Here is a 25,907-nt window from a genome sequence, read left to right on the forward strand (position 1 = left end):
GAGAGGCCTGTTTCCTACTTAATTGGCTTTACTGAGGGTGTGTGTGTGTGTGAGAGAGTGTATGGAAGGGGAGGAGGGATGGAATCATACTGAAGTCACTGAGACTTCCTAATTTAATTTAAGAGAGTGAGTGTATGGAAGGGGAGGAGGGATGGAATCATACTGAAGTCACTGAGACTTCCTAATTTAATTTAAACTTAATTTGCATTTAACCCTCTTCACTCTGTTGGGGTGGGTTGATTTATGTATATGATTTTTTTATTCTTTCCTAAATTACTTGAAATACACTGAATAATTTTCTTGAATATTTTTAAAATCCCACTAGGTTTCCTAAGTGACACCATTTGTAAGAAGAGGTATTCTCTCTCACTTCCTGCAGCCACATCAGTTGATTTAAGGAGGTAAAAAGATACCTCTGGCCTCTAAGACTCTGATGCAGGTTTGAAACAAAAGTAATTTAAACTTTGAAATATCTTCTTCACTGTGAAAATCTGAACTGCTGAGGTCAGCAGAAGTCAAAGGTTCTGTTCAGGTTGGACAGGATGAATGCAATCTGCAGGTCCATGTTGCAGCCTCTGTAGTGCAACAAGCAAGTTGTTTGTTGTGGCTCTGTCGTTAGTCTGTTTTCTGTTGCAGGTAGGCATTGCTTTTGACTCACAAGGGATTTGGAAACTTAAATAGAGAGAAACTTGTGTGTGTGTGGCAGATATGTCTCCAGTGAAAAGTCCCCTTTATCTTCACAATAGTGTCTGGTACTAACTACAGTTAGAAATTTGATGGGAGGAAGAATCGTTGTCTATTCCACATATGTGTAGTTTATACTCATTTCTTTACTAGTAGAGTCATAGAATGGTTTGGGTTGGAAGGAACCTTAAAGATCATCTAGTTCTAAACCCCCATGTCATGGGCAGGGATGACATTCACTACTAAATCATGTTGCTTAGAGCTCCATCCAGCCTGGCCTTGAACACTTCCAGAGATGGGGCAACCACATCTTCACTGAGATACTAGTTGAATGCTAATCTCTGAACAAAGAATTCATTCCTAATGTGAATCTCTCCTCTTTTCTTTATAACCATTGCCCCTTGTCCTGTCATTGTCTACCTGTGTAAAAAGTTCTCTCCTTCTTTCCTGTAAGCCTCCTGTAAGTACTGAAAGAGTTAGTGAGGTCTCCCTGGAGCTTTCTTTTCTCCAGGATGAAATCGCCCAGCCATCTCAGGCGGTTTTCACTGGAGAGGCACTCCTACCCTGTGATGATGTTTGTGGTGCTCCAGCAAACCTGCTCTGACAGGTCCATGGTTTTCCTGTGCTGGGGCCCCCAGAGCTGCATGCAGCACTGCAGGTGGGGTCCTGCCAGAGCAGAGTGAAGAGGCAGAATCCTCTCCCTCACCTGCTGCCCACCCTGCGTTGGATGCAGCCCAGGATGGACTCAGCCTTTGGGGCAGCAGCACACACTGAAGCACTGATGGATGTGGTGCAGGAAAAAGGCCTTTTCAATGCAATAGTATTCTTTATATAGAAACATCAAGTGAATCTGAGTTGGTTTATTACAAGAGAATTTGAACGCTGCCCAAGCTTTGATTTGGCAGAGCCAAGAATTTTGTTTTTCCACTATCAGGAAAAAAGGCCAAAAAAACGTATTTTTTTTCCTTCCTGTTAGAAAATTGCATTTGTATGATATGAAACTCCTTTCTTGCTGAAACCACACAACTGCAAATTTCTTTAAGAGAGACAGCTGGAGGATTGGTCTTTGAGGGAAAGTGTGTGTACACAGGCCTGCATGGATTTAAAATTGTTTTTACAAAATAGGTTTTCATATAGCTCAGGTAAAATAGTCTCTTGTAAGATGTCTTCAGCTTCCTAGCCTTGTGGGTGATGAGGAATGTAATAGTCAGCTTCCTCTTAAGGTACAGCTTTGAGTCATAGCTGTTTCCCTCTTTAGGCAGATGTGCAAAGAGAAATCTCTATAGACTCTCCAGACAGATCTCTCTTGACTCTCTAAAACAGCCTCAGCTGTTTTGGCCAGTGAAGAAAGGGATTAAAATAAGTATATTGTGTGAGTAGGTGTGGATTTAGTTTCTTTGACAGGACTTTTTGATTGTTATTCCCACAGATTTTGCTGTTTGCAAGAATAATTGCAAATTATTCTTTTTTTTGGCTGCACTGATACAGTCCTGAGGAGTGCAAATTGTCTCCTACTTGGTTTTTCCTTCTGTTCTTGTCACACATAATTGCTGATCTGTACTGGTACCCTGCAGACATCAGTGTAATAGCTAAATTCAGTGTGATTTTTTTTCTGAATTAAATATCACTTCAAAGAAAACTAAGGGGTCTGCTTAGCTTCTGGTTTGGATTGACTCATTTTGTCCACAGTTTTTTCCTGTTTCCCGTGGTATTTAGTGTGTGGGTGTGTACAAGGCAAGACTGTTTTGAGTGCTGAGCTGTTAAGCAGCTGACAGAAGTAACTGTCTTTTGGTTGTGAGCCTTTCTGTAGAAAATATTGTCATATGGGGAGGGGGGTCTATTTTTTTTGGAGATTTTTTTAAGGCACTATGAGGCCCTTGTGGATGAGACTAACAGTGATGTCATTATTCCAGCAAAAGTGTTCTAGTATTTGCTTGATTTAATAACTGAGGAAAATAATTTAGGAAAATTCTAGAGCAATTTGATATTCTGTCATGCCAGCTGGAAATGGGGGGGTAGCAAAAATAAGTTTATTCTTCTGAGTCTGATGAATTTTTACTCTACTTTCTCAGGTTTCTATTTTTTTCTTAATTCTGAGTTAGAACTTCCTTCTTGCAACAGGCTTGTTCAATACTGAATGAAGCAAAAGCAATATGCACAAAGTCTGAGAGTAGTGTGTGAGTTGAGTGCTGCATGTAGACTAAGGAAAAAATACTTCATTGTATTCTGTGTGACTTGAATGGAAAAAACAGTGAAGGAAGTGTCTTTGTTATGGTAACTGCTGAGCTTTTTCCTCTCTTTTACTAGCCTTTGTCAGTGAAATCAGGTGTGATTAATACATCTTGTGAATGGAATTATGTCTATAAAAATGTCACAATTCAGAAATCTGGTTATCTAGCCAAGTCATTGTTTTCGTTTTCTGGCTTCAAAAATATGATTTCCAAACAACCTTGAATGAGGCTCTTAATATTCTCATTTTCATGATTGTCCTCTCCACCACTTCCCAATGGGGTTGTAATCACACCAGGTAAAAGCTGATGCAGAGTTGTTTAACAAGCTTGGTCTGGACCATGTTCGGTCTGTTGTTTCTAAAATAGTTCTCTTAAGGATTTTTTTTCTCCTGAGGAAAGTATTTATCACATTTCTAGCTTCCATTAATTCTTACAGAAGTGAGAGAACTGCAAACACATTTTTAAGTTTAATGCATACTGAGGTGTTTTTCTTGATGAAGTTGATTCTGAAGAACTAGATTCTCCAAGATCCTGGTTGCATGAACTAAAAGCTTTCTGAGGTTTGTCAGTTGGCATACAAACAAAAAAAAAAAAGCTGAAATCCTTGACACCTCTGCATTTTTGCCAGTGAAGTTGTCAGTTACTTCAAAGATCCAGACATGGGCCGGGAGCTGCAGCTTTCATGACAAGTGAGCGGCCCAAATCTGTTGAGATCTTCAAAGCAGACATTGTTCTTTTTCTCTCATTTGAGGCCCGATCTAATTAGCTTTTCTGAAGTGTCTATTGGAAATGGTCCTAAATGAAATACAGCCACAGAAAAACAAGAAAAGTAAGGATAGACTGAACAAAGTGTTTGAAAACAGTGCTGTTACAGAGTGTAACAAAAGCAGGTATGGTAAGTTTGGATGTGGGATTATTTTTTAATTTCATTGTTTTTTGTGCAAAAGCCCCATTGGTCTATGTAGGGATCAGAGCTCTGCAGTATTGAGCACAGGATGAAAAGTGTCAGCATTTCAAAATCAGTTAGTTCCACTTTCTTTTGTTGTATCTTGTGTAAATTTTTACCTACAGCTCCCTCCCTCACACTATCAGACCTGTTCCATACATTCTTTGTTCTTTTTCCTTGATGATTTTAATTTTCCTGAAATACTGATATTGTTTCCCGTGAAATGACAGTTGCTCATGTTTGTATCGCATTTCTTCTAGTATGTTTTGAACCTGGTGGTCAACAGCAATTAAAGTTCATAGATGTGTCAAAGATCTCTCAAACGTTCATGAAAATAGGTAGTTAGCCATGAAGGCATGGACTTAGTACAGGAGAAGTTGGAATGTAAGTTTTTTTAGATTCAAGAAAACTTTCTGGGAATTCTCTCCTATTAGATTACAGAGAATTAATTCACTGATTGCCCGTGAACTATAGAAAGTGAGCTTTTGTTGATGACAACTGTTTGTATTTTTTGGAGGATATTTGAATGTCTGTAGATTATAATATATTTGTTTTAAAGGACAATTTGTTTATAGACAAAATGTATTTTATTAAAAAGCTTGAATACCTTGCAGACCTAAGCTGTTGGGTCTGACGTTGTTTTCTGTGTCTTCAACGAGCCAGTGGTAGTTGAATAAAGGACAATGCAATGTATCCTGATAAAATACTTGCTGGATGCTCCCCCAAATTGAAACAGTTACTGACACGCTTTCTTTTTTTTTTTTCTTTTTCCTACTCTTCAGCTAGGCAAATATGTTAAAAATAGACTGGTTTTGAAATACACTGTTTGCAAGAAGAAATACCTACTGCCTGTAGTGTTACATTGTAGTAGCTCTGAGTAGAATCTGGTAATTCAGTCTTAAATTTGAAATGCTGGTAATTTCTGACCTTCTGGGTAAAGTTCAAAGCAAAAAAGACACAATTTTTTTCCGGTTGTTTTAGAGTGACACCTTGTGGAGTGTAAATGTCTGCACTTTATTTTCAAACTGATAAAGCAGCCAAAGGATGTGCCAAAAGTAGAGAATTTCTTGTATCCTATGGGGGAGATCTGGGGGGTGGGGTGTTCTGTGGCTGTTGAGGACAGAAACTCATTTTTCTTGCTGTTCCTGTGTTAATACATATTTAGAAATAAGTGATTTTGAATTTGATACCCTTTCAAGAAGGAAAAAATTATATTGACAGTTTTTCGATTTATAGTCTTTCTGACCAATAGTCCCATTTAATCAAAGACAAAATGGGAATGATTTAATTTTGATTTATAATAATAATAATAGGATTTATCTAAATGCTATTACAAATACTGCTATTGAAGTACAGTAGTTATTAGTTCTAGATCACAGAAATTAAATACACTAAAAAACCTAAGTATCATTTGAGATGTAATGATGTGAAGGGAAAATGAAATAATGCAATTTTAATTCTGGCATATGGGAATATCATTCTGGAAATGGAAGGGGGAAGTAAAAAAGGGGAATGTAGAACACAGGAAAAGGTAAAGGCAAAGTCATGAAGAAAATCATTCTTCAGGATAAATAGATTCTACTTTTCTAACAAATTGCACAGTTCTCCATAACAGCCGTGACTATACAGCGTTCTGTCCCCCATAGATGTGTCTGCAAGTGACCATGTGGATAGTTCATATGTGAATTTTTCCACAGCACCTGTGAAGTGGATGAACTGAGCACCTAAACAGAATTTTTTTTGACTCTTTCAAGAGAATTAGCCAAATGCATGAGATGTGATGTCAAGATCTAGAGCAACAAATGCATTTGCATATGGTAAGTTTATAGGCCTGTTCTGTGAAAAGTGAAAAGATATGTGGTTTGGGAACTGTTGTTATTAAGAGATTACATTAAAATATTTACATAGTTATAAATATTTATATAATTATTAGTTACTAATGCCATACAATTTTTTTTCCCAGTCCAAAATGTTAACTTGGTAACAGTTAAGTTTGTGGTATGACAGAGACAGTCTGAAGAGGGTCAGTGTCCACTTTCACTGTAGTATATGACTGCAAAGCTTATAAAACTGGTTTGCTGTCCCAGCTATTTTCAGTGTAGTTGTTTTGGCCAGTGTTAGTGTATGTCTTCCCCAGACTACAGCATTCCTGAGGTGACAAACATTATGCTCAAACAACATTTAATATTAGTTCATGCTGTTTGAGTAGATCAGTTGGTTTCACGAAGTCCTATTTCCAGTTTATACTCACCCTCACACCACTTTACTTTCAAGAATGAAATAAATAAATGTTGCATTTCTTTAGCCACTATTTTAGCTCTGGAAATCCTTAGGTGCTCTGTTTGGTCTCCCACTTTGCCATTAGCTCCCTAAGGATCAGAAATGGATTTGCTCTCATAACCCAGCTGCACACTTGTATGAACAGCAGAGGTCTCATTGTGCAGCTTGGAAGGTATGAGTGGAGAACAGAAACAACTCATGCAAGTATGCTCAGCAGCAAATATGCACTTGTGCAAATATGCAGACCTGAGGCCTCTCTAGAGATACATTTCTACCAGATCTCCTTTGTAAATGACTGACAACAGAACCTCTGCTCTCTACTGCTCATTTGCCCAAAATCACATGTAAGAGAACTTGCTCAAGTTATTAGTATTTCTGGAAGTATCACTTTTTATTGACTCCTTTTAGTTTGTTTTTCAACGTTTTTTTCTCAGAGTATGACTCTTCTAGCAGAGCCTAGGTGCCTCTAGGTAACAAAGTTCAAGTTTGAATTTTTCTCTAGCAAGATGGTCAGCTTCCACCTGTGGCAAGGCAACTTGTAATTCTTTTTAATGCACACTTAACACTAAGGGAACAGCTATAGAAATGTCCAAGAGCTTTTTCAAGTGTTCCAAGGAAAAATAAAGGCATATGCTAAAACTTGAAGGAAGGAAATGCTTCCTTCAAGCAAGAAGAAGGTGCTCCCATAATAAAATCATCAAAGCTCTACTCTGAAGTTTGATAACAAACTTTATATCTGGCCAAAGCATTTCCTCACGTATTCCTCTGTCCCCTGTAAAGGTTTTGAAAATACAAAATATAGCTGTCCAGCCAGTCTAAAGAATCTGAAAGAATTAGTTTACAGCAGATTATGTAACAAATCTGATTCTTATGCCTGCCTCTGCTGAAATTGTAAGTAAATGAACCTACTGCTTTCATGGCTTCATTATGCACTGCAGAAAGACTATATTTAGGACAAAGGAAAGCATGATTAACAATGTCCACATAAATTTTGGTTAGGATATGGGGTAGTCTTGTCTGTCTGAATTACTCTTGGAAAAATCTTCATAAATAAAAAAAAATTACAAAAGTACAAGGATTTATGCAATTGCATGAGAGAAATGGTGTATAGATAAAACAGAAAATATGAGTCAATTAGTGTCACTTATGAACGGGACAATGATTAAGTATGTAGGTCACTTTTTAAAGATTAGTTATCTGGGATCTTGGACAGATGCCCAGCAAAATGAAATACACTAAATGGAATTCCTGATATAAAATAATCCTATTAAAATACAACATTAACTTTGCAATAATGTAGAGAAGTGGTGTCTGGACAGCAGCTTTGTTTTAAAATACATACTTGATAAGGAAATAAGCCTGTCAAATGAATAGGATCATAAGGACAGTGGCTAAATAGATTTTAAATGTGGTTAAAGATTTTATTCCTAATGAATTAATCTGCTTTGATTCTTTAGCAACATAAAGTAGGATGAAAGATACTAAAAAATACAGGGAGTGTAGCTGATATGACATCAGTATGAACTTCAGGCCAGATCAGCAGGTTTTGTTTTGTTTGCTCAAGTCCGTCAATAATTGTAGCAGAAAGCATAACTAGACCTTGTAGCATATAAGCTACAAAACCCTCCCCACAAAAAAAACAAAACAAAACCAAAACAAAACAAAAAATCCCCAAAAACCTCACAAAAAAACCCTCCCAAGAAACAAAAGCAAGCAAACAAACAAACAACAAGAAAAACAAACAGCAGAAAACAGGCAAAATTAAGGAATATACTGCAAAAAGGGGGCTGGAAAAAGTAGTTGTGCCTACTGTCTTAGCTCAGTACTCAGTAGCAGTGGTACAAAATGAGTCTGGAGTGCTACAGCTGGTTCTCCTTCAAAGTTTGTGAAGCTGAGTATGTCCAGGGATGAGAGGAGCAGACCTGCCTGAAGAGCAGAGTTGGTGCACAGTCAGAACTTGGCCTGCAGATTTTATTGTGCCTCATCACTGCAGAAGTGCTAGAGGGTGAAAACCTTGAAGAGCATCCCACGTTGATGGTACCAGGAGAACTGCAATGGCATTTGTGAACCTGCTATGGGAAATAGCCCTGTGTTAAGGACCAGATACTGAATGGTCCAGTAAATTGTTGCACGTCTAGACTTTAGATATCTGGTCCCAAATCTGGTAATTGGATCTCTCAGTGTGTACAAGTACACAATACATGACTGCTTACATTAAAAAGAGAAGTTCATAGAAGTAGGTATAGACAGTCCATCTCCTGATTCCTGGATAAGTTAACTCTTAATTGCTTGAAGTGATACTTCTTGTCTTGCCTAACAGTGATAATCTGAACTCCAGGTATTTCTCTGTAGACTAGTTCTGTATTTCAGTGGGATGGCAGGCAGCCTTTCCGTAGTGCAGTCCATAACTCTGAGGGTGGAGTTATTTGCTCTTGCTGAAGTCCCTTTCCTTCCACTAAACTAACAAACAGTTCAGAGGGGAGCTAGGAACAGAGGGCTGGTTTTTTTGATTGCAGTTAAGCAAGATACACCCAGCCCCAATGTTACAAATTCCCGATCCTTCCCAAGACAGATTAACTTTTATCTTAAAGAAAAAGTCCTCAGAGAAGCAACTGTGGTAAGGAAGGGGAGATGGTATTATCAGCGTAATGGTGTACAGACAGCAAACCATGACCAGCATGGTAGCTGAAGACTTCCCAGGAGAGGTGAGATTGAAAGTTCTTTGGCAGAGGAGGAATTGGATACAGCCTACACATCCGGGACAGTGATCCTGATTCTGTGCCATAGAAGATGTGCCATGAACATCCCAGGCATGGATTATGTAATTTTAAAGGGTAGTAATAGTTTTGTTGGCTTCATATGTCAAGCTTGATCTGAAAGTATGAAGTAGGTTTTGCAGCTTTGAAACTAACTGAAGACCCTGATGGTATCAGGTTGTGTTAGGCATTCAGGGTAGGTTAAGTGTAAGCAGCAGCTTTGTGAGCACTGAAAAAATTGTTAACAGGAGCAAAACTGTAGCCATGTCAGGAGCTCTTAAGACTGAAATATCCAAGTTCATTCACATCCCATCTTAAACAGCAAAACCTTGACTTTGGCAAAATCTGGCCTTGTTGCAGTATGCTTAGTCAAATATCATGTTCTCCTTAATATTTCTATTTTGGTGAATTTGGCTATAATTAAGCTTGAAGTACAGAGATATCCATGACCATTTAATACTAGATAAGGGTTATTTTGTTTCTCTTCACTCTTCCTTATCAGGTAGTATATTTTAACTTATTTAGCATTAAGTAAAAAGTTATTTCTGAGTAGTTCCTAATCTTTTGAATGTATTGTAGAAATATTTTACAGATATTTACAGAGCTGAACAATTGCATAAGGATACAAGAAGGGCTTAAGCTAATGTGTGCCTCTGCAACTCTTAGTAATGAGTCATCTATTCACTTGGAATTAAAAATACACAATCCCAGGAGGATATTATAAAGTGTTGTGGAGCTATTTTGTTAAAATTTGTTGGATTTTTGTCAATAGTTAATTTTCAACATTGTTATGTAAATGAGAATTTATTGTTACTTGTGAAACAGTCTCAGATTAAAAACTCAAAATTCTTCACAAGATTTTTCTTTTTCTTTGTTAGGGAGGTTTAAATTTGAACACTGTACAAATTGTGTATTGCAATAAAGTTCCCCGACCCAAATTTCTAGTCTAACCTAGATAGTTATTTAGTTTATGTGGGTTCCTGATGTCAACTTCAAAAGTTATGTTATTCAGATGAGCAACATAAATTAATAATCAGTGCATATCTGAAAATGTTTGAAGATATTTTTGTCTTCACTTGCAGTACCATGTGCCACTGATGCTGACAGCTTTAGGACATATGTGATTAGGTCTCTGTGCTGACAGAAACCTATTTTTTGTCCTGTATTTATGCTTTTAGTCTTACCAGTACCTCACCAAAAAATCCTGATTTACAGAGCTGTTATGGATCTTGCTTCTCCAGTTCTCTATACCTGACCCATTCCATCCCATCTGGAAACCAGTGGTTGCCTTAAGCTCTTGCAGTTTCTGTGCACCTCACCATTCTCTTTATGTAAATTGATTTGCATTAGGAGGTAGGACAGCAAAGGTTTTTAACTTTAATTCAACAGACCAGCTTGTTGAAATAGGACTAAAATAGTTATCCCTAAATATGTGTGGGTTTTTTGGTCCATATAGTTAAATTGCATATGTAATAGGGTTCCAACACATATGTGCACTAACTATAGACTTCAGGATACTCAGATCAATGGTGAAAATAACAGTGCCATAAAGAGTTGCAAAACTGAGATCCTTATTTGCCAAAATAGAGATAGAGATGTATATTCCTTTCTCAGAAAATCCCACAGATACTGAGTTAGTCTCTTCTGGCAACCCATCAGTACCTCGATACTTTCTTTAGCAGTGTTTTTCCCTTTATTATATAAAGGAAATTGATTAGTGATGAAGGCACTTGCCTCCTGCTATGGCTGGCTAAAAATACTTGGTTTGCACTGGAGTAATGTCTCATCTTTTTTCTTATAGTAAAAAGAAAAAAAATCCCTAAACTCAAATCAAGCATAAAACATCAGTGAAGGCTTCTTTCTTGACAGCCCAGGAGTGTGAAACCCCAGAAGGATTAGAACAACACTGAAGTTCCCTGTGATATGTTCCACTGGTCTCTTCTGATCTGAAAAGACCAGTGGGTGTGATGAAAATGCCATCTGTTTATAGCTTTTCATAAAATGAATTCTGGAAAGTAGGAAATGAGGTGAGCAGGGTACCCTTTTGTTGGGAGCTGTTCTGATACCACAAATGCCATTTAACTTTTATCCATGATACCCATAACACAAGAAGAGAAGAAGGTGGTTAGAGTGCCTGCTCCTGTATGGTAATTCCTATATTCCCCATGGATGAAGGAACAGGACTAAGCAATTAAAATGCATTTCAAAATAAGGGAATGAGCAGAACAGAATATCTCACATGCACTTCTCTGTACAACATACATTAAATGCTTGGAGCTTGGAGTAAATGTGTGTTTGGAAATGCTTAGTTAATGGCATAATGCATCTCTCATTGTGATGTTTACTTCTGTGACTTCAGAATCTCAAATCTTTAAACCTTTAACCTAATTCCTATTTCTACTATAGCCAACAAGGAATAAGGATAAGGAAGAAGGTCTAACTACTCCACCAGTAGTAAAATCTTGATACTTCAGTCTGTTGCCTAAGCTTCTTGTCCAGTGCTTGGGGATGATAGTCTTGCAAAGGAAATTCTGTAAATCACATTGGAGCTCTGCTGAGTTGGGTGGTTAGTGAAGACAGCACAGCTTTATTGTGCAGATGCTTGAGCTGAAAACAGCTCTTGTGTAGTGATACAATCTGAAAAAATGGAATCCCAGTTGTGCAACCTTTCTGTTTCAAGCCTCATTAGAGAACTGGGTTTGTGTTTATTCAGGCTTAGTGTTTTAATCCACTTGTTCTACAGTCAGATAAGGTCTAGTACCACTGAGGGTTTGTATTCTGTTAGTTATTTGTAAAAAATGCATTTTTACTTTGTAGGAGTGACTTAATTTTGCTTTCTTTGACTTTGTGGTGGTTTTGGCTGGGGTAGAGTTAATTTTCTTCACAGTAACTGGTATGTGGCTGTGCCTCAGGCTTGTGCTGAGAGCGGTGCTGATAACACAGAGATGTTTCACCTATTGCTGAGCAGTGCTGATACAGCATTGAGGCCTTTCCTGCTTCTTGTGAGGAGGCTGGGGTGGCACAAGAAGCTGACCCCAGCTGACTGAAGGCGTTTCCACATGCTGATACCAGCACTCCACAGGGTGCCTTTCTGCATATAAAGCTGTGTGGAGCTGCTGGTTGGGCTGAAACCATGACAGTCTTGTTAGCTAAGTACAGAAATGAGACAAAGTTCATTTTAAGTGTGTATTCCCCAGAGATCTGCCCTAAAAACAGGATGAAGACTGGAGATGGTGGACTCCCATGCATACAGGAAAGGATTGGGATATGCCTGAGTTGGGATTTATGTCCCAGGGCTGTTTGCAAACCTGTGCCTTATGGAGATTCCAAGTTCTGCAGCAGAAGCTTGACAGTGGAGGTAGGAATTCTCTATTAAGTTACATTTATAGACATTCCAAAATTACACTTGCAAATGGACAATTTTTTTCTTGAGTATACTGGGTACAATAACCAAGACAGCCACTACTCATCACTGTATGTATTGCAGGTGAGAGAAGCTTCAGAGATGTAAATGATGCTCAAATGCATAAATAGAGGTACTAAAAGGGGCATGTGTCCCTCCTTTGAAAATGAAGAGTCCCTGGAATGCCTTGACAGAGAAAAGAAAGTAGGATTTCCCAGATTTCAGGGGCAAGAAAAAGCAAGAATACTTGGTATACACAGCTATGAATATACAATGCTGAAAAATTTTAGGAAATGTGAAAAATCAATGTACATAGAGATGACAAGCAGATGACATGGGCAATGCATTAGTCCAATGGGAACATATCTGGGTCTAGAAATCATGGACACAATCTAAAAAATTTTGGCCTCTGCCTAAAAAAAATATTTCTAGCTGAAGTTGCAGATGTGTAAAGTAAAAGGTAAAAGAAATATTTCTGTAAATAAAAAAAAAGTATTAGTGAGTTACATGAAACAATACACAAGTAACTTTATCTCAAAAATGCTCAGAACTAAAACTGCCCATTAACCTAGACTTCAAGAAATGAAGGAATAATTTTTCTCTTATTTCAGGTAGAATTCAGTAAACTTTGAGACAGTTGCAAGGAAGTTAAGATTTAATTCTTCCAGGCCACGATTGTTCTCCAAATGTGTGAAAATTAATTTTCTAGAACTCCCATGCCAGTGCTTCACATACAAATAATACTCTATAATCACAAAGGAAGTTAGGAAGAACTGAGAGAGCCTTGCATTTGCAGGCCCCTCCTCAAAGGGTAAATCATCTCAAATTTATTATAATTTTTTATATCCTGATGTAACATACTTTTGTTGGTTTTGTGAAGGTAACAGCCAGATAAAATCCTTCTAAATGTTCCCTATCAGCTCCTCTTATATTCAAGTAGATTCCTAGAAGTTAAGATGTAAAAAGTAAGCATGACATTACAACTTTGGAAGTAGAATAAGGTAGCTTGCAGTTTTCACATGTTGTCTAACTAATGGTAAATTTGAGTGAGTGATTGTGCAATAGCTGTTAATATTTTATTTTTGAGAAGTGGCATGAAAAGAGATTAAGTTTCACTTGGCTATATAGCCTCTCATTTCCATGAACATTTTTATTTTGTCAAAAAATATATAACTCCTCCTTTGACAGAACATTACAATTTAAATTTTCCTTTGGCACAGCAGAAAACTTTGCATCTGTTTCTACAAAATATATTTCAAGTATTGCACCAGCAGAGGTCCAGCAACTGTGCTTGTGAAATGAGGTAATTCCAAATTATTATTTCCAGCATGATAGATAAATGTAACAGGTTAATAAAAAGCCAGTACTAGTTTTAGCATCTGGATTATATATTTCTGATTCTTGGTCTGTGCTCAGCAATGCTGTCTGATGTTCTAGGTTCTTGAAGTGGAAGCAAATGATATAACCAAAACAAAGACAACAGCACAGTGGAAGATTTCAGATAAGCTGCTGAAGCTACAGTTGTCTGGCACTAGTCAAATTCACATGATTAAAAATCCTCTCCTGTTTTTATTTCAGCATCTTAGAAAAAACATTGAAATGTCCTGCAAAAGCAACTGCAGTATAGGAGTAGTGATAGGGAGGATTCATGAGATACATTTACTCTTGGAGATGATTCCCAAATTTAGGCTGCTGTCTCAGTCACTTAAGCCCCTTGAGTAAGACCGTGACCCAGAAAAACAGTCCTGTCTTTCCCCAGTCATGTATTTCCACTGCTTCTTCTGAGCCAGTAATAACATTAGCACAATTGCATGGTAAGCTGGGTTAGAGACTAGCTGAAAATTTTGCCTGATTTAGCTTCAAGCAGAACAGGCTGATTGAGCTTCCTGTATGGCCATACAAATAACAATGTGGGCAGAGGGGAACAGACATGATCCTGCATGTGAGAAATCAGGACAGCTGGTTTTATAACAGAGAGCACATGATTCAGAGTGAGTGTCAGTATATCTTGTGTTTTTGAGGAGATGAATAGAAAAATTGGGAAACTATCATCAGGGCAGAAAAAGTTCCCAACTCATGTGCATGGAGAAGGAATTGCAGACAAGGATTTTCCTTCCTCTGGTTATGTGCTGGTCCCATGGAAAGGAAAGGGGGGCAGTTTTGAGTCTTTCAGTGTTGGCTGTTTTGAAAGACTTTGTGTGCCATTAGTAGGATCTGGAAGACATTCTGCATATTGGATGCATCTGTAGTAAACTGAGATTTTCAATGATGCAAGTGAAACTTAGGCTGTTGGACCTTGTTTACTTTCACTGGAAAGGAGGCCTTTACCTCCAAAGCTCAGAGTGGCAAGAATCCCTTCTGTGAAATGATCCTCATACATTTGTTCAAGTGTTGCAGCCACTGGGCCAGAGTGATTTAACTCTCCTTGAGACAGACTCTACTATGCAGTTTTTAGTGATGCACTATTTTACAGGGGCCCCTGACACATTTACTGCTTTGATGGCACCTGCAAAATTGTACATTAAGTTTAAGCACATCTAAAAGCAGGATATCTTGAAGAGTGAGCATTTGCAGTGAGACAGTTAACTCAGTGGTTGTATTTTTGCTTCTCCCAGCCGATGTTCTGGGAAGTTTAGCTCTGCAAAGCTGGTTTAGGTTTTTTGTTTTGTTTTTGGCACTTTTTAAAACTGTTGTCAATGGGATTATGCATGATTAAGGGTATAGATCTAACTCAAAGAGTCTGTAAGCCCTAATGCTCTAGATGAATGATAGAAAATTTATTTTGCATGACATAATGTATAATTTTTTCTCCTTTTGTTTGCTACACTGTGGCCAGCAGTGTGATTTATCCTGAACCTAAACACTTTACCAAGACATATTTGATTAGAAATATTAGCCATTACCAAGGCACATATTTTAGCTATATAAGCAATCCTATACCAGCTGTGAAATCTTAAAATAACTCAATCTGAACAACTGAGTTAACAGACTCAGACAAAATACTGTATTATGCTTATGGATAATCCACCGTATTAAACAGTGAGATGTATCTTTGGCAACTTTATTTTGGACAAAGACAATTAAGATTGAGATTAGAGACGTTGTAAGCTTGAATACATAATTAGAGTCCAAAGATTTGGCCTTCAGACTTTAAGGGGCAGCTGCAAATATCTGACCTGAGTTGCCTAAGCACTCCAAAGAAGAAAATTTGCTTTGCAATCTTGTACCAAATTTCATAATTCATGTAACTCACTCAGTATTAGAAATTATTTTAACTGAGAGATTACAAAAACAAGTATTTTTTTTATGTGGAAAGGTAATTCTGCAATTTTAGGAGTTCTACTACAAAATTTGAAGAAAATGGGCATATGCTTATAGACAGATATTCTGTCCTGTATTACACAAGATATTTTTCTGGTTTTCAAAATAAATTTGAGGAGGCCTTTCTTTTCTGTTTGGAGCTAAGCTTATCTAGAGGGCTACAATTTATAGTCATATCTTGTTATATGCTTTTATGTATTCTTTAGACCTTAATTGTCAAATTATGTGACAGTTCAAAGTTCCTGGAATATAAAAATCTGGTGTCTCTAAATAATTTCCATTTAAGTAGCTTTAAAGTAAAGAGACACTCATCACTGAATTAATTGGCGTTACAGAAGTGTCACATGCATGAACACAACATAAGTGTGCTGTAATAAACCTGGTGATGCAGTGAGCTGGGCCTAAGAAAATACCTGTTTCAATGCACTCATTTTATTTCCTGAAGCACTCCCTAAGGGGCATTTTTTGAGTGACAGCAGAGGACACTTGGGTGAAGTGTTAGCTGAAGAGCTCCAGCAGTGAAGGGTAGCATTAACTCTGAATGAAAAACAGCAAGCTAGTTCCTTGCTTGAGATAAAAATGTCTTCATTAATTATATTCTCTTTAATTTGAAGTATAATTCAAATTGACTAGATTCTTCCCAGTGTTAGTCAGCAGTTTCCTACAGAAATGGCTGTGCTGAGTTCCCTGTTTAACCACACATTGCCACATGCAACTGCAGGTCATGGGGCCTGCTGGCTGGTCAGCTGCTGAAATTCCAGAGCTGCCACAAGGACTGCAGGACACTGAAAACATATAATAATTATTTCCTCATTAAGAGTTTAAAAAGTATAGCTCATTTTACCTTTTGACTGTTTAGAATACTTGCACAAGAGTATAGTTGTATTTTTATTAGTTGCATTTGGTTTTATTTTCATGTTTGCTAGGACACTTTATTCTTTATTTCAACATAAAGTCCTGCTTCTTTAGCTGTTTTAATTCCTGTCACTTTTAACTGTGTGAAATGGATTCCCAGACAGCCAACAGGAAGTGTTTTTAGGTCAGCAGCTAATTTTCCCAGGCCCATTTTGCAGACTCTTGTGATTTATACCAACTCTATTTATAGAGGAAAGACTTTTTTTAACCTATGAACTTGCTATCCTCACGTTGGCATTTTTTCTATCAGCTGATGTATCTGCTTGTTGAGTGATGGTGACAGCAAAGTTAATAAGCTACACTAGTGGAAAAATGTATTACAACAGACAAGAATTTAATAATTTAATGATGGTCTAGGCACTGCCTGCATCCTGCAGTGTTGGTGTGCATGTCAGGAGCACCATGGGAGGACAGCACATCTGTGATTACAGAGTAATCTCTCCATTTTATTTACTTGGTCCCCTTCCCTGTAGCACATGAACAACTTGCTGTTTTAAAGATTTTAGTCTTAAAAAAACCCCTTTCATATAGTGAGGTTCTATGATGCCCATTCACTGAAAGGGAAATGAGATATAGGGGTTAAGTGGTTTTCAAAAGCCTTGCACAGTCTGCAATGGAGCAGAAAAATGAATTTGGGTTCCTTAACTGTGGGCAAATCTCTGGGTGGTTATTCTCAAAAATAAAACAGTCATGAGTTCTGTCTCTCTGGTTTTGTAGTTTAAAATGTGATAACAAAAACCACAAGTTTCATCTGATTGAAGGAGGAAAACTTTCTTCTTCCCCCCCTTTCCCCAACAGAAACTTAATCTAAGGATTGTGCCAGGTTTTGCTGTATTTGAGGGGAAATTTTTAAATGTTGACATGGAAGCCTCAATTTTATTTCTGTAGGCTTGTTTATGTCCTGGATACTTTTTCATTGAGAGGGAAAGAATTCTCTGAAATACAAAGAGAAAATGTTTTTATTACTTTTATTGATTTTGTAGCCTTTCTACTCAAAGAACATTGATATGAACAACCACTGATGGTGGACAGAATTCACAAGAAAATATTTTGGCTTCTTTTCATGTATAGTTTTCAATCTTGCATGGTTTTTCAAAGGCAAATGTCCTGCCTAATCCCACATAGGACCTGAGGAAGTAGAACAAAATCTGTAAGAAGTACACACTCAAAATTACATATCTGTTGATCATTTGTTTAATGATCAACATAATTAAATTTTGGTTCTTTACCTTTAAGATCCATATTTCCATTTTCTGTACTTTCTAGACATATACATGGGGCTTTTTGGCCTCTCTGCACTTCCAATTGAGTTCCTACAGGTATTCACAATTGTAGTACCCTGCTAAAAATCAAAAAGGCCCATGCCTGGACACTTTTCTATTGAAAACTTGGATGCTTCAACTTAATTTTCATACTGAGAATTTTCTCACTTTTTAATTTCACCTCTTGATTTGAAAATTAACTGATGAAAGTCTATTTTCACTCAAGACAGATGTTAATACTTAGGGGAACTTAGCTTGAGAATGTGTTTCACAGGAATAATTCTTGAGATTCATCTGTACAGCTCACCATATTTAGCTTGATTCCCTGTCTCTGAAACCTGTAACTTTTCTTCAGATCTATCCTTCAAACAAAACACTTTTTTATTCTGCTTTAAAAGGATGGTATTCTGGGGAGCTGTAAGATAAGGCAATAATCTTCCCTCATATTCTTCTTCATACAGAGAGCTCAGCCTGACACATGATAAACACATGATCTTCTGGTGAGCCATGTTTCAAAAGACTTCAATCACTTGCATATTACCCTTTATTAGCTCATATTACAGGACTTGTAAGCTCATAATACACAAAAATGTTTTTAACTGTGAGCTGCCACAACTGATACTCAAAATTATGAGGTATTGACAGTTGATAAAAGTAGGGGATGTTATTTTCTCAAGATGAATCTGAGAGAAGATGGCTTTGTATGAACATGCTGTCCTGAATTGCTGGCCATGGTTCAGTTCTCATTCTTGGTGGAGATTAGGCACAGCTTCATTGAAACTAAAGAAGTTGTATTTGCCTAGACTTGTATGAAATAAGAAGAGACTAACACATACCCCTTTATAGAATGGGATCTTTCACAGGCAGGACAGACTAAAACACAGTAGGCTCTTATTCATACTCCATATAGACTCTCTAGCTAGCAAAGTGCTTTGTGGCAGCACTGCCTGGTTTTACACATTTTGTTTTGTTTAGTTAGGCTTTTCTCTACAAGGGGTTTTATTGTTCAAGAGGGGGCACTCCCACCCTTGCTCATAGTCAAGTCATGGAGTAATTACTGCTCTTTACATGCCAAGATCTCAGACCAAGAAAAGGCAGCCAATCCTGATACAGGAAGACACACACTGGCACAAAAAAACTAACTAGGGAGACAATGAAGAGAGGAAAACACAGAGTGAGCCTGTATGGGATTGTGCTCTATCTGCCTGTGACAGTAGCATCAGGGGCAATGTTGTTTTTCCCCAGCAGCTTTCCAATATAGTTACTCCATTCACTGATGAATTGAGAGTATGTGAAACTGTGCCAAAGCTAATCAAATCAAATTCCACCCAGCTGGTTAAATCCAATTGCCTGTGCCTTCCTCCACAATGCAAGGGCATCCATGGTACACTCTGCTGAACTGCCTCCTCCCTCCCAAAGCTCACTGCACGTCTGTGCAGTGTGGGTGATCTTCCCCCAAAAGCGTAATGCGTGGGTTTCTGGCTGCTTCTGAGTGCAGATCTTATCTTGTTCAATCCCTGGAGAAACAATAAAACCAAAAAGAACAGTTACATATATATATGTATGTGTGTGTGTGTGTATATCTAAAATATTCTAGCACAGTTGTTCTTCAAGTGTTTCCCCTAAAACCATGAACAATCTTTCTCCTACTTGTGGGGAAACTGCCTCTTTCTGCAGTGATTTCAAGCTGGTGAGAAACATGGCACTAATAAAAAGATTGTAATATAAGATTGTATGCACTTATCTGGGCTTTTATGTTTTGGGCAGTACTCCAACACTTGTTCTCTGGTGTATCCCCTTCCTTCTTGAAGCAGTTTTTTCCTCCTGTATATAGTAATAGGCAGAGTCCTCTGGTTGCCACACACTTCAGAGCAGGAGTGTGACTTAGGGCTTTGCATTCTTGCCTAGAACAGGCAATATCCCAATTTATGCACTAAAGTTGAATGCATTAATCAAATAGCACCAATTTCTGCCTTGGTCTTTAAAAGAAGTCTTTATTTACTCTTTCCCCATTTCTCACTGGTTCCAGTAAGGCACTTGATTCCTGAGAAACAAGTGTGCCATTCACCAGAGGAATAACTCTACTGATACCATTTTTGTATTTTTAAACCAGGTCCCATCTCTTACATACTCCTTGTTAGGTCTGGGTGTCTTTCCTATGAACAGTAGCTGCAGCTGTCTGCCATGTACAGAACCTTCCACCTCTCTCTGGTGATGGCTCAGGGTTGGGGCTGGCAGATAACTTGTGTCAGGGCTGAAAGGATGTCTTCTGGCAGGATTTCTATCTCAAAGAGAATACTGTCTTAGTCCTGGAAGAATTAACACCTTCAGCAAAGGGGAAATCTGCCATAGGAGCAGTTTATGCAAATACTTGTGGGAGGGAATCTAAGACGTGATCCATGAATGCATTCCCTTGAGAAGCAGCAGAGTAAAAGGCTTTGCCAGACAGCAAAAGTGTCATGCATTCTGAACTCGCCTTCAGGAAGGAAGTCTGCTAATACTACTGAATTCAGGCTTGTAACAATAAATGCAAATATTAACAATAAGAATTGTCAGAGGGATAATGACATTCCTCAGGTGTGTTCATGACTGGTTTTAACTGATTTGGAATTTATTACTATTGTCAAAAAAATTTAGCTATTACAATCAACAAAGTCTAGGGTATGATTCAGTTGACCAGGCTGAACACTTTGTACATGGGAATGTTAATTTTAAGCTTTTGCTTAAACTCCAGACAATGACTGGCTCTGTGAGAAAACTGACACAATGGCATTTTAGAGTGGCTGTACACCCAAACTGCGAGTACAACTCCAACTAAACATCAGATGGCGGTGTGGGGAAGGCATTGTGTGACACAAATTCCTCAGGCTGTATTTGAAAGATGAGCAGAACCAAAAGATCTGGTTATCACCACTCATCTATGTTAAGGTTTTGGGTTTGGGGTTTTTTTTTTATTTTTTAAACTGTGCTTCACAAATCATTTGGTTTGTGAGCAGGAAATACTTTTTGATTAAATAATGCTTTTAATTTTTATCTGTTCAAAATAGATAGAAAGCTTATATAAGCAAAACACTGACCTATATCTGCTGGTTTGAAACACATTTTTTGACAATGTTCCAGGAAGATTTCAAGCACAAAATGTAATGGGTCACATAATTAATTTTAGCCTATTAAAATCCATTGTCTTTTCTATAGTGGAGTGTTTTCTGTGCAGTGGAGATGCTACAGATTTAAAATATTGTTGTGCAGGAATAGGCACTTTTTAAACAAAGGTATGCCAGCAGTGACCAATCATGAAAGCCTTGGCCTTAGTTTAGGGAGCTTTGTGGTGTTCCTCAGCTGATGCAGTTGCTCCAGAGGGCAAACTCATTAAAATACATAAATTGTAAATCTCACTAACAGAATAATCTCTAATCAGAGAAGGACATATATTGATATCTAAGCATGTCAGTAAGTACAGTGAGCTGTACCTGCTTTACTGTATGAATATTTATCAAATAATGCAGTTACATTTGCATCATGCACTTCAGATAGCTGAAATAATCATAATCAAACCCCAAATATATTTTCATGGTATATATTTCACCTCTTCTCAGCTCTTACATACCAGCAGGAGATCATTACCCTAGAGCAGCATCCCTTTTCTTTGATTTGATATATGTATTGTAGCACCTTTGTCATTATAATGTACTTCAGCAAGCTCCTAGAGTGAAAAGAGGAGGAATAAAGGTAAAAATTTAGAATGGAAGACTGCGAGTAAGAAAAAAGGTAGCCATACAGAATAATAGAATTATGGCTAGAATATAGAATGGGTTGGGTAGGAAGGGACCTTAAAGGGCATCCATCTAGTGATCACATAGTCACATCTAGTGAATAAATCCAGTGATTACATAGTCACAGCCAATAATCACAAATTTTAAATACATTAAAGCAATTACAATGTTATTATATTATAATATAATATATTATATTAGTTTTATTATAATTATATAATATTAGTTTTATTTAAAACACAAAGTTTAAAACAATCCTTTCCAATAAAGACATCTAGTGATCACATAGTCACATCTAGTGAATAAATCCAGTGATTACATAGTCACAGCCAATAATCACAAATTTTAAATACATTAAAGCAATTACAATGTTTAGTTTTATAATATTAGTTTTATTTAAAACACAAAGTTTAAAACAATCCTTTCCAATAAAGAAGATGTCTTAAGCTCTACTTACACATTAAGAAAAGCAAGCTTCCAAATTAACCCATCTCCATCATTATGTGGCCTGTTTGGTTTCAAAGCTTGTGAAAATTGCAGAATAAGTATAAACTGCATTTACAATTTACTGCATTTACAATTGTTACAAGTTTCTAAATAATAAGGGGTTATGAAATGTTTATGAAAAAATGTAGTGGGCTTGATACTGCAAGACAACAGTTGCCCAGTTAGCATTACCCAAAAAGTACTTAAAATGGCACTGGTGGCCTAGGAGTCATCACACAGGTTGAAATGAGCACGTCCCTGATTCTTACAGGAAGGTGGAATTTAACAGGGCAGGTCAGACAAGTCTTCCACAGAGATCTCCCTGGCTTGAGGTCCTCTTGTAAGATGTGGTAAGGCAGGTGTTTCGGTAACATCTTACTGTTCTGTTCTATATATACTGAGATTATTTGGTTCTTTAAAAATTGTGTTGAGATTTTCTGAGTGTTGCTTATGCCCGTTTCAGATTTAACCTACCCTGCTGCCAGGTTAAGGTCAGGCCTGGTCTGAGCAGGCTCAGGCTCAGCTGGAGAGCAGGTGAGCTCCAGAGCAGGGGCTGAGGTGCCCTCAGCAAGCGATGGCATGGTGGTGGAAGGCACTAGTTAGCATGACATCCTCCTAGAGAGCATTTCTAAACTAGCTCAGCAAAGACTTCCCTTTTGTCTGGATGCAAACTACTGAATACACCAATACAAAAAAGATGCTAAACCTATCCTTGAGTTACTCAAACACATAGGGATGATGTAACTCCAAATCTACTGATATAACTCCCAATCTACTGCCCATCCATGTCTGGGGAGGAGAGTGTCCCAAAACTATTTACAGAAGACATCCCCAAAGCAGTTCGATTTTGAAAAAAACCTCACAATCTTTTTCCTTCATCTTGATCCTTTGTATCCCACTAGAGTATATTTGTATCAATAAACATTCAAAAGGCAGTTGAAAATTAAATTTTGATTTTCTTTGCAATGTGTGATCTGAAAAAAAAAAGTAGGATAAAAACTTAAGTCTTTCATGTAATCATCTGACTTGAGCAGATCTTGTGAAAACATCAGATATCATGAGATGCCTGATAGATTAAGTAATGGCTCCGTGGACACAGGGCTGTAAGTCAAAGCATCTTTTACAAACACAGAAAAGTGCTTTTCTGTTGTCAAATTATCAGTGTAGCCATTCAACTACCATGACTCAGACCTCCAGCAGTCAAGAAATTTGCTTAGATTACAAAGATTAGAAAAAAAACAAAACAACCCACCAACAAAAAAGACTAATGAAGCCATGCACCATCCCCATCTTTAACAGTACTTTGAACAGGGCAAAAGTGGATTTTGACTGGGAAAGCCCTAAGCACAGGGAAGGTGGTACAAGGGGGCACTTAACACCCTCTCATTGCTCTATGGCCTGTTATCTTTGGAACGGTCAGTCCACAGGAGAGTTTAACAAGTTCTCAAGGAATTCCTGCAGTCCCTACAAATCTCGGGGACACCGGTGAGTCTCTCCGGTGGGATGCGGATCCCCACGGCGGGGCAGGCGCGGGGCCAGCCAGGCTCGGGCTCCGGCCTAGGTCCGGGCGGCCCGCGGGGTTCCCGCAGCGGGCAGGAGCTCGGGGGTCCCGAAGAACTCCCGGGCCCGTTCCCTCCGGCACCAGCGTGCTGAGCTCCCGGGCTGTGCGAGAGGTCCGTGCCCGTGTGCGGGACGCTGGAGTGAGGAGGGCCGGGGACCCGGGGCCAGCGCGGCCGCGGCTCAGGGGGGCTCCCTCAGTGGCAGCCGGGGCGGCCCCTCGGCCGAGCCGGGCTCCGCCGCCGCTCCCGCAGCCCGCCCGGCGGGAGGCGTCACCGCCCGCTTGAACCGGAACCGGTTCGCGGGGGCCGCCCGGGGCGGCTGCTGCTGCCGCCGCCGCTGCTGCTGCTGCGGTGTCGCTGCCGCGGAGGGCCGCCGGGGGGAACCGCCGGCGAGTGCAGCCGCAGGGCGCCGCAGCCGCCGCCTCCTCCCCCGCCGCCGCTCCCTCTTGTCGCCGCTGCCGCCCATGGCTTCCCGCCACCCCCGCTGACCGGCCGCCCCTCGCCTCCTCCCGAGCCGGGCCGGGCCAGGCCGGGGCCGGGCAGAGAAGATGGGGAACACCACGTCCTGCTGCGTCTCCTCCAGCCCCAAGCTGCGCCGGAATGCCCACTCTCGGCTGGAGTCCTACCGCCCCGAGGCCGAGCTGAGCCGGGAGGACACGGGCTGCAACCTGCAGCACATCAGCGACCGGGAGAACATCGACGGTGAGCGCGGGCGGGCGTCCCGGGGAGCCCCCGCAGCCCTTCCCTCCCCTCCGCTCCGCTCCCTGCGGCGGGCTCGGCTCTGCCCCGGCGGCTCCCCGCGGGTGGGGCCGGGCCGGTCCCGCTGCCCCGGCACCGTGTCCCGCTGGTCCCCGCGGCCGCGGGGCTCCCGGCGGGGATGCCGCGGTACATTCCGCCTCCGGAGCTGCTGCTGTCCCCGGGGAGAGCTGTGCGGGACCCTTGCAGCGGGGGCTGGGAGCATCCTCGCAGCGCGCCGCATCCTCTGGCAGGGTGCAGCTGTGCAGCCCCGGCTCTGCGCTGCCGAGACCCTTCGCCCTTCAGAGTGTCGTGAGGTGACACTACGGGCAGTCCCGGCGGGCTCGGACACCCGGGCTCGGCTGTGCCCCCGGGGAGCGTCCCTCGCCCTTGGCAGGGCTGGCTGTGCCGAGCGCGCGTCACCTGCCGGGATGTCACCTGCCAGGCCTCTGCAGGGGTGAGCGTCTAAAGGACAAACCCTGCCAGCGATAAAAGTGGGAGAAATGTTTCCCATGACAACCTCCTCTTCCAGTGACTTTTTCTTCCGTTACTGTCATGATGAGGCGCAGTGCTCATCGTGAATACTGCCTTGCCCTCTCTTTCTCTGCAGAGATATTTTAAAAAGCCGTGTTCCTGTTGGTTTAGTCGTGACTGAATGTGGTGCCGTTCGCCCTGGCCAGAATGCAGCTTTATTTTAAAGATGTGGGCTGAGTTAATGTATACATGCAATTTAGTTTTTGATTAGCTGAAGTATTTAGTCCTAAAACTTTACTTGCTAAAAGGTCAGCTATCTCATGGGCTTGTTCACTGAACAAACCCATGAGGCTTTTGGTAGAGAGCCAGAAAGAAGGACTTTGGTGCCCTTCAGTTTGCCATCCACATTTTTTCCACAGCTTATTACATTGTGATTTCAGTGCAGAATTTAATGTTCTATCGCTTCTTGACTCTGGTAAAGTTGTGAATCCCGTGGAAGCATATAGGTACTCTCACTGGTTTCCTTCAGTGAGGTACCTTCTAGAAATAGGAATGTTTTTCAGATGTCTTTGCTACATACTACATGAAAAATGGAGTGTAACAGGATCAGTAGGTGGAAAAAAATACATAATGGTCTGATCTGAGAAAGCCAGGGAGATGAAAGAACCAATTGTTGATCTGTGAATGATTAATTCTTCCAGCATCAGTGGTGTGCAGTGTAGCACGATGCAGCTCTCTCTGGTGGTACAGATTTCTCCATCTATAACAACACAGGCTGCAGTAAACTTTTTGGTCAGAGATGTGTGGGTTTTGTGCCTTGTTCTCAGTGTGCTTTTTTTAATGGATGGGAAGAAAGGCTTTGATGGAAATAGTAAGTGCATGTGTACTTGTTAAAATGTGCATACAATGTAGATAAGTTCTGCATCTTAGTAGATATTTTGGCAAAAAAACCCAGGAGATGTTTGTTGGTTGGTTGTTTCATTTGTTGAGTCGAGGTACATGTGTGTTCTGTCTCTCTTCTCCTGTAAACTGTGTCATGTGTCAAGTGTAGAGTTGTAACCTGTAGTTAGAACACAGAAAAC

General features: G+C 39.8%; 1 protein-coding gene and 1 long non-coding RNA gene across 5 annotated transcripts in view; both read left to right on the forward strand.

Annotated features, from left to right (window-relative positions):
• Window positions 1-127: 127 nt before the first annotated feature.
• On the forward strand, window positions 128-19,354 carry LOC120501542. Its single transcript, XR_005627343.1, has 2 exons — window positions 128-5,678; window positions 10,699-19,354. It is a non-coding gene; the product is annotated as an uncharacterized LOC120501542 (long non-coding RNA).
• Window positions 19,355-21,972: 2,618 nt separating this feature from the next.
• Window positions 21,973-25,907, forward strand: part of CCNY (cyclin Y) — a 121,768-nt gene continuing 117,833 nt past the window's right edge. The window contains exon 1 of one of the 4 annotated variants that reach the window (XM_039707741.1): window positions 21,973-24,318. In XM_039707741.1, the coding sequence (XP_039563675.1) occupies window positions 24,165-24,318 (154 nt within the window). In that variant the 5' untranslated portion in view covers window positions 21,973-24,164. The remainder of the gene's footprint in view (window positions 24,319-25,907) is intronic. The other 3 variants (XM_039707747.1, XM_039707754.1, XM_039707762.1) reach the window with 3 other exon arrangements.

Source organism: Passer montanus, unplaced genomic scaffold (assembly GCF_014805655.1).
Source record: "Passer montanus isolate IOZ18808 unplaced genomic scaffold, ASM1480565v1 scaffold10, whole genome shotgun sequence".
In the NCBI taxonomy this organism is placed as follows: domain Eukaryota; kingdom Metazoa; phylum Chordata; class Aves; order Passeriformes; family Passeridae; genus Passer; species Passer montanus.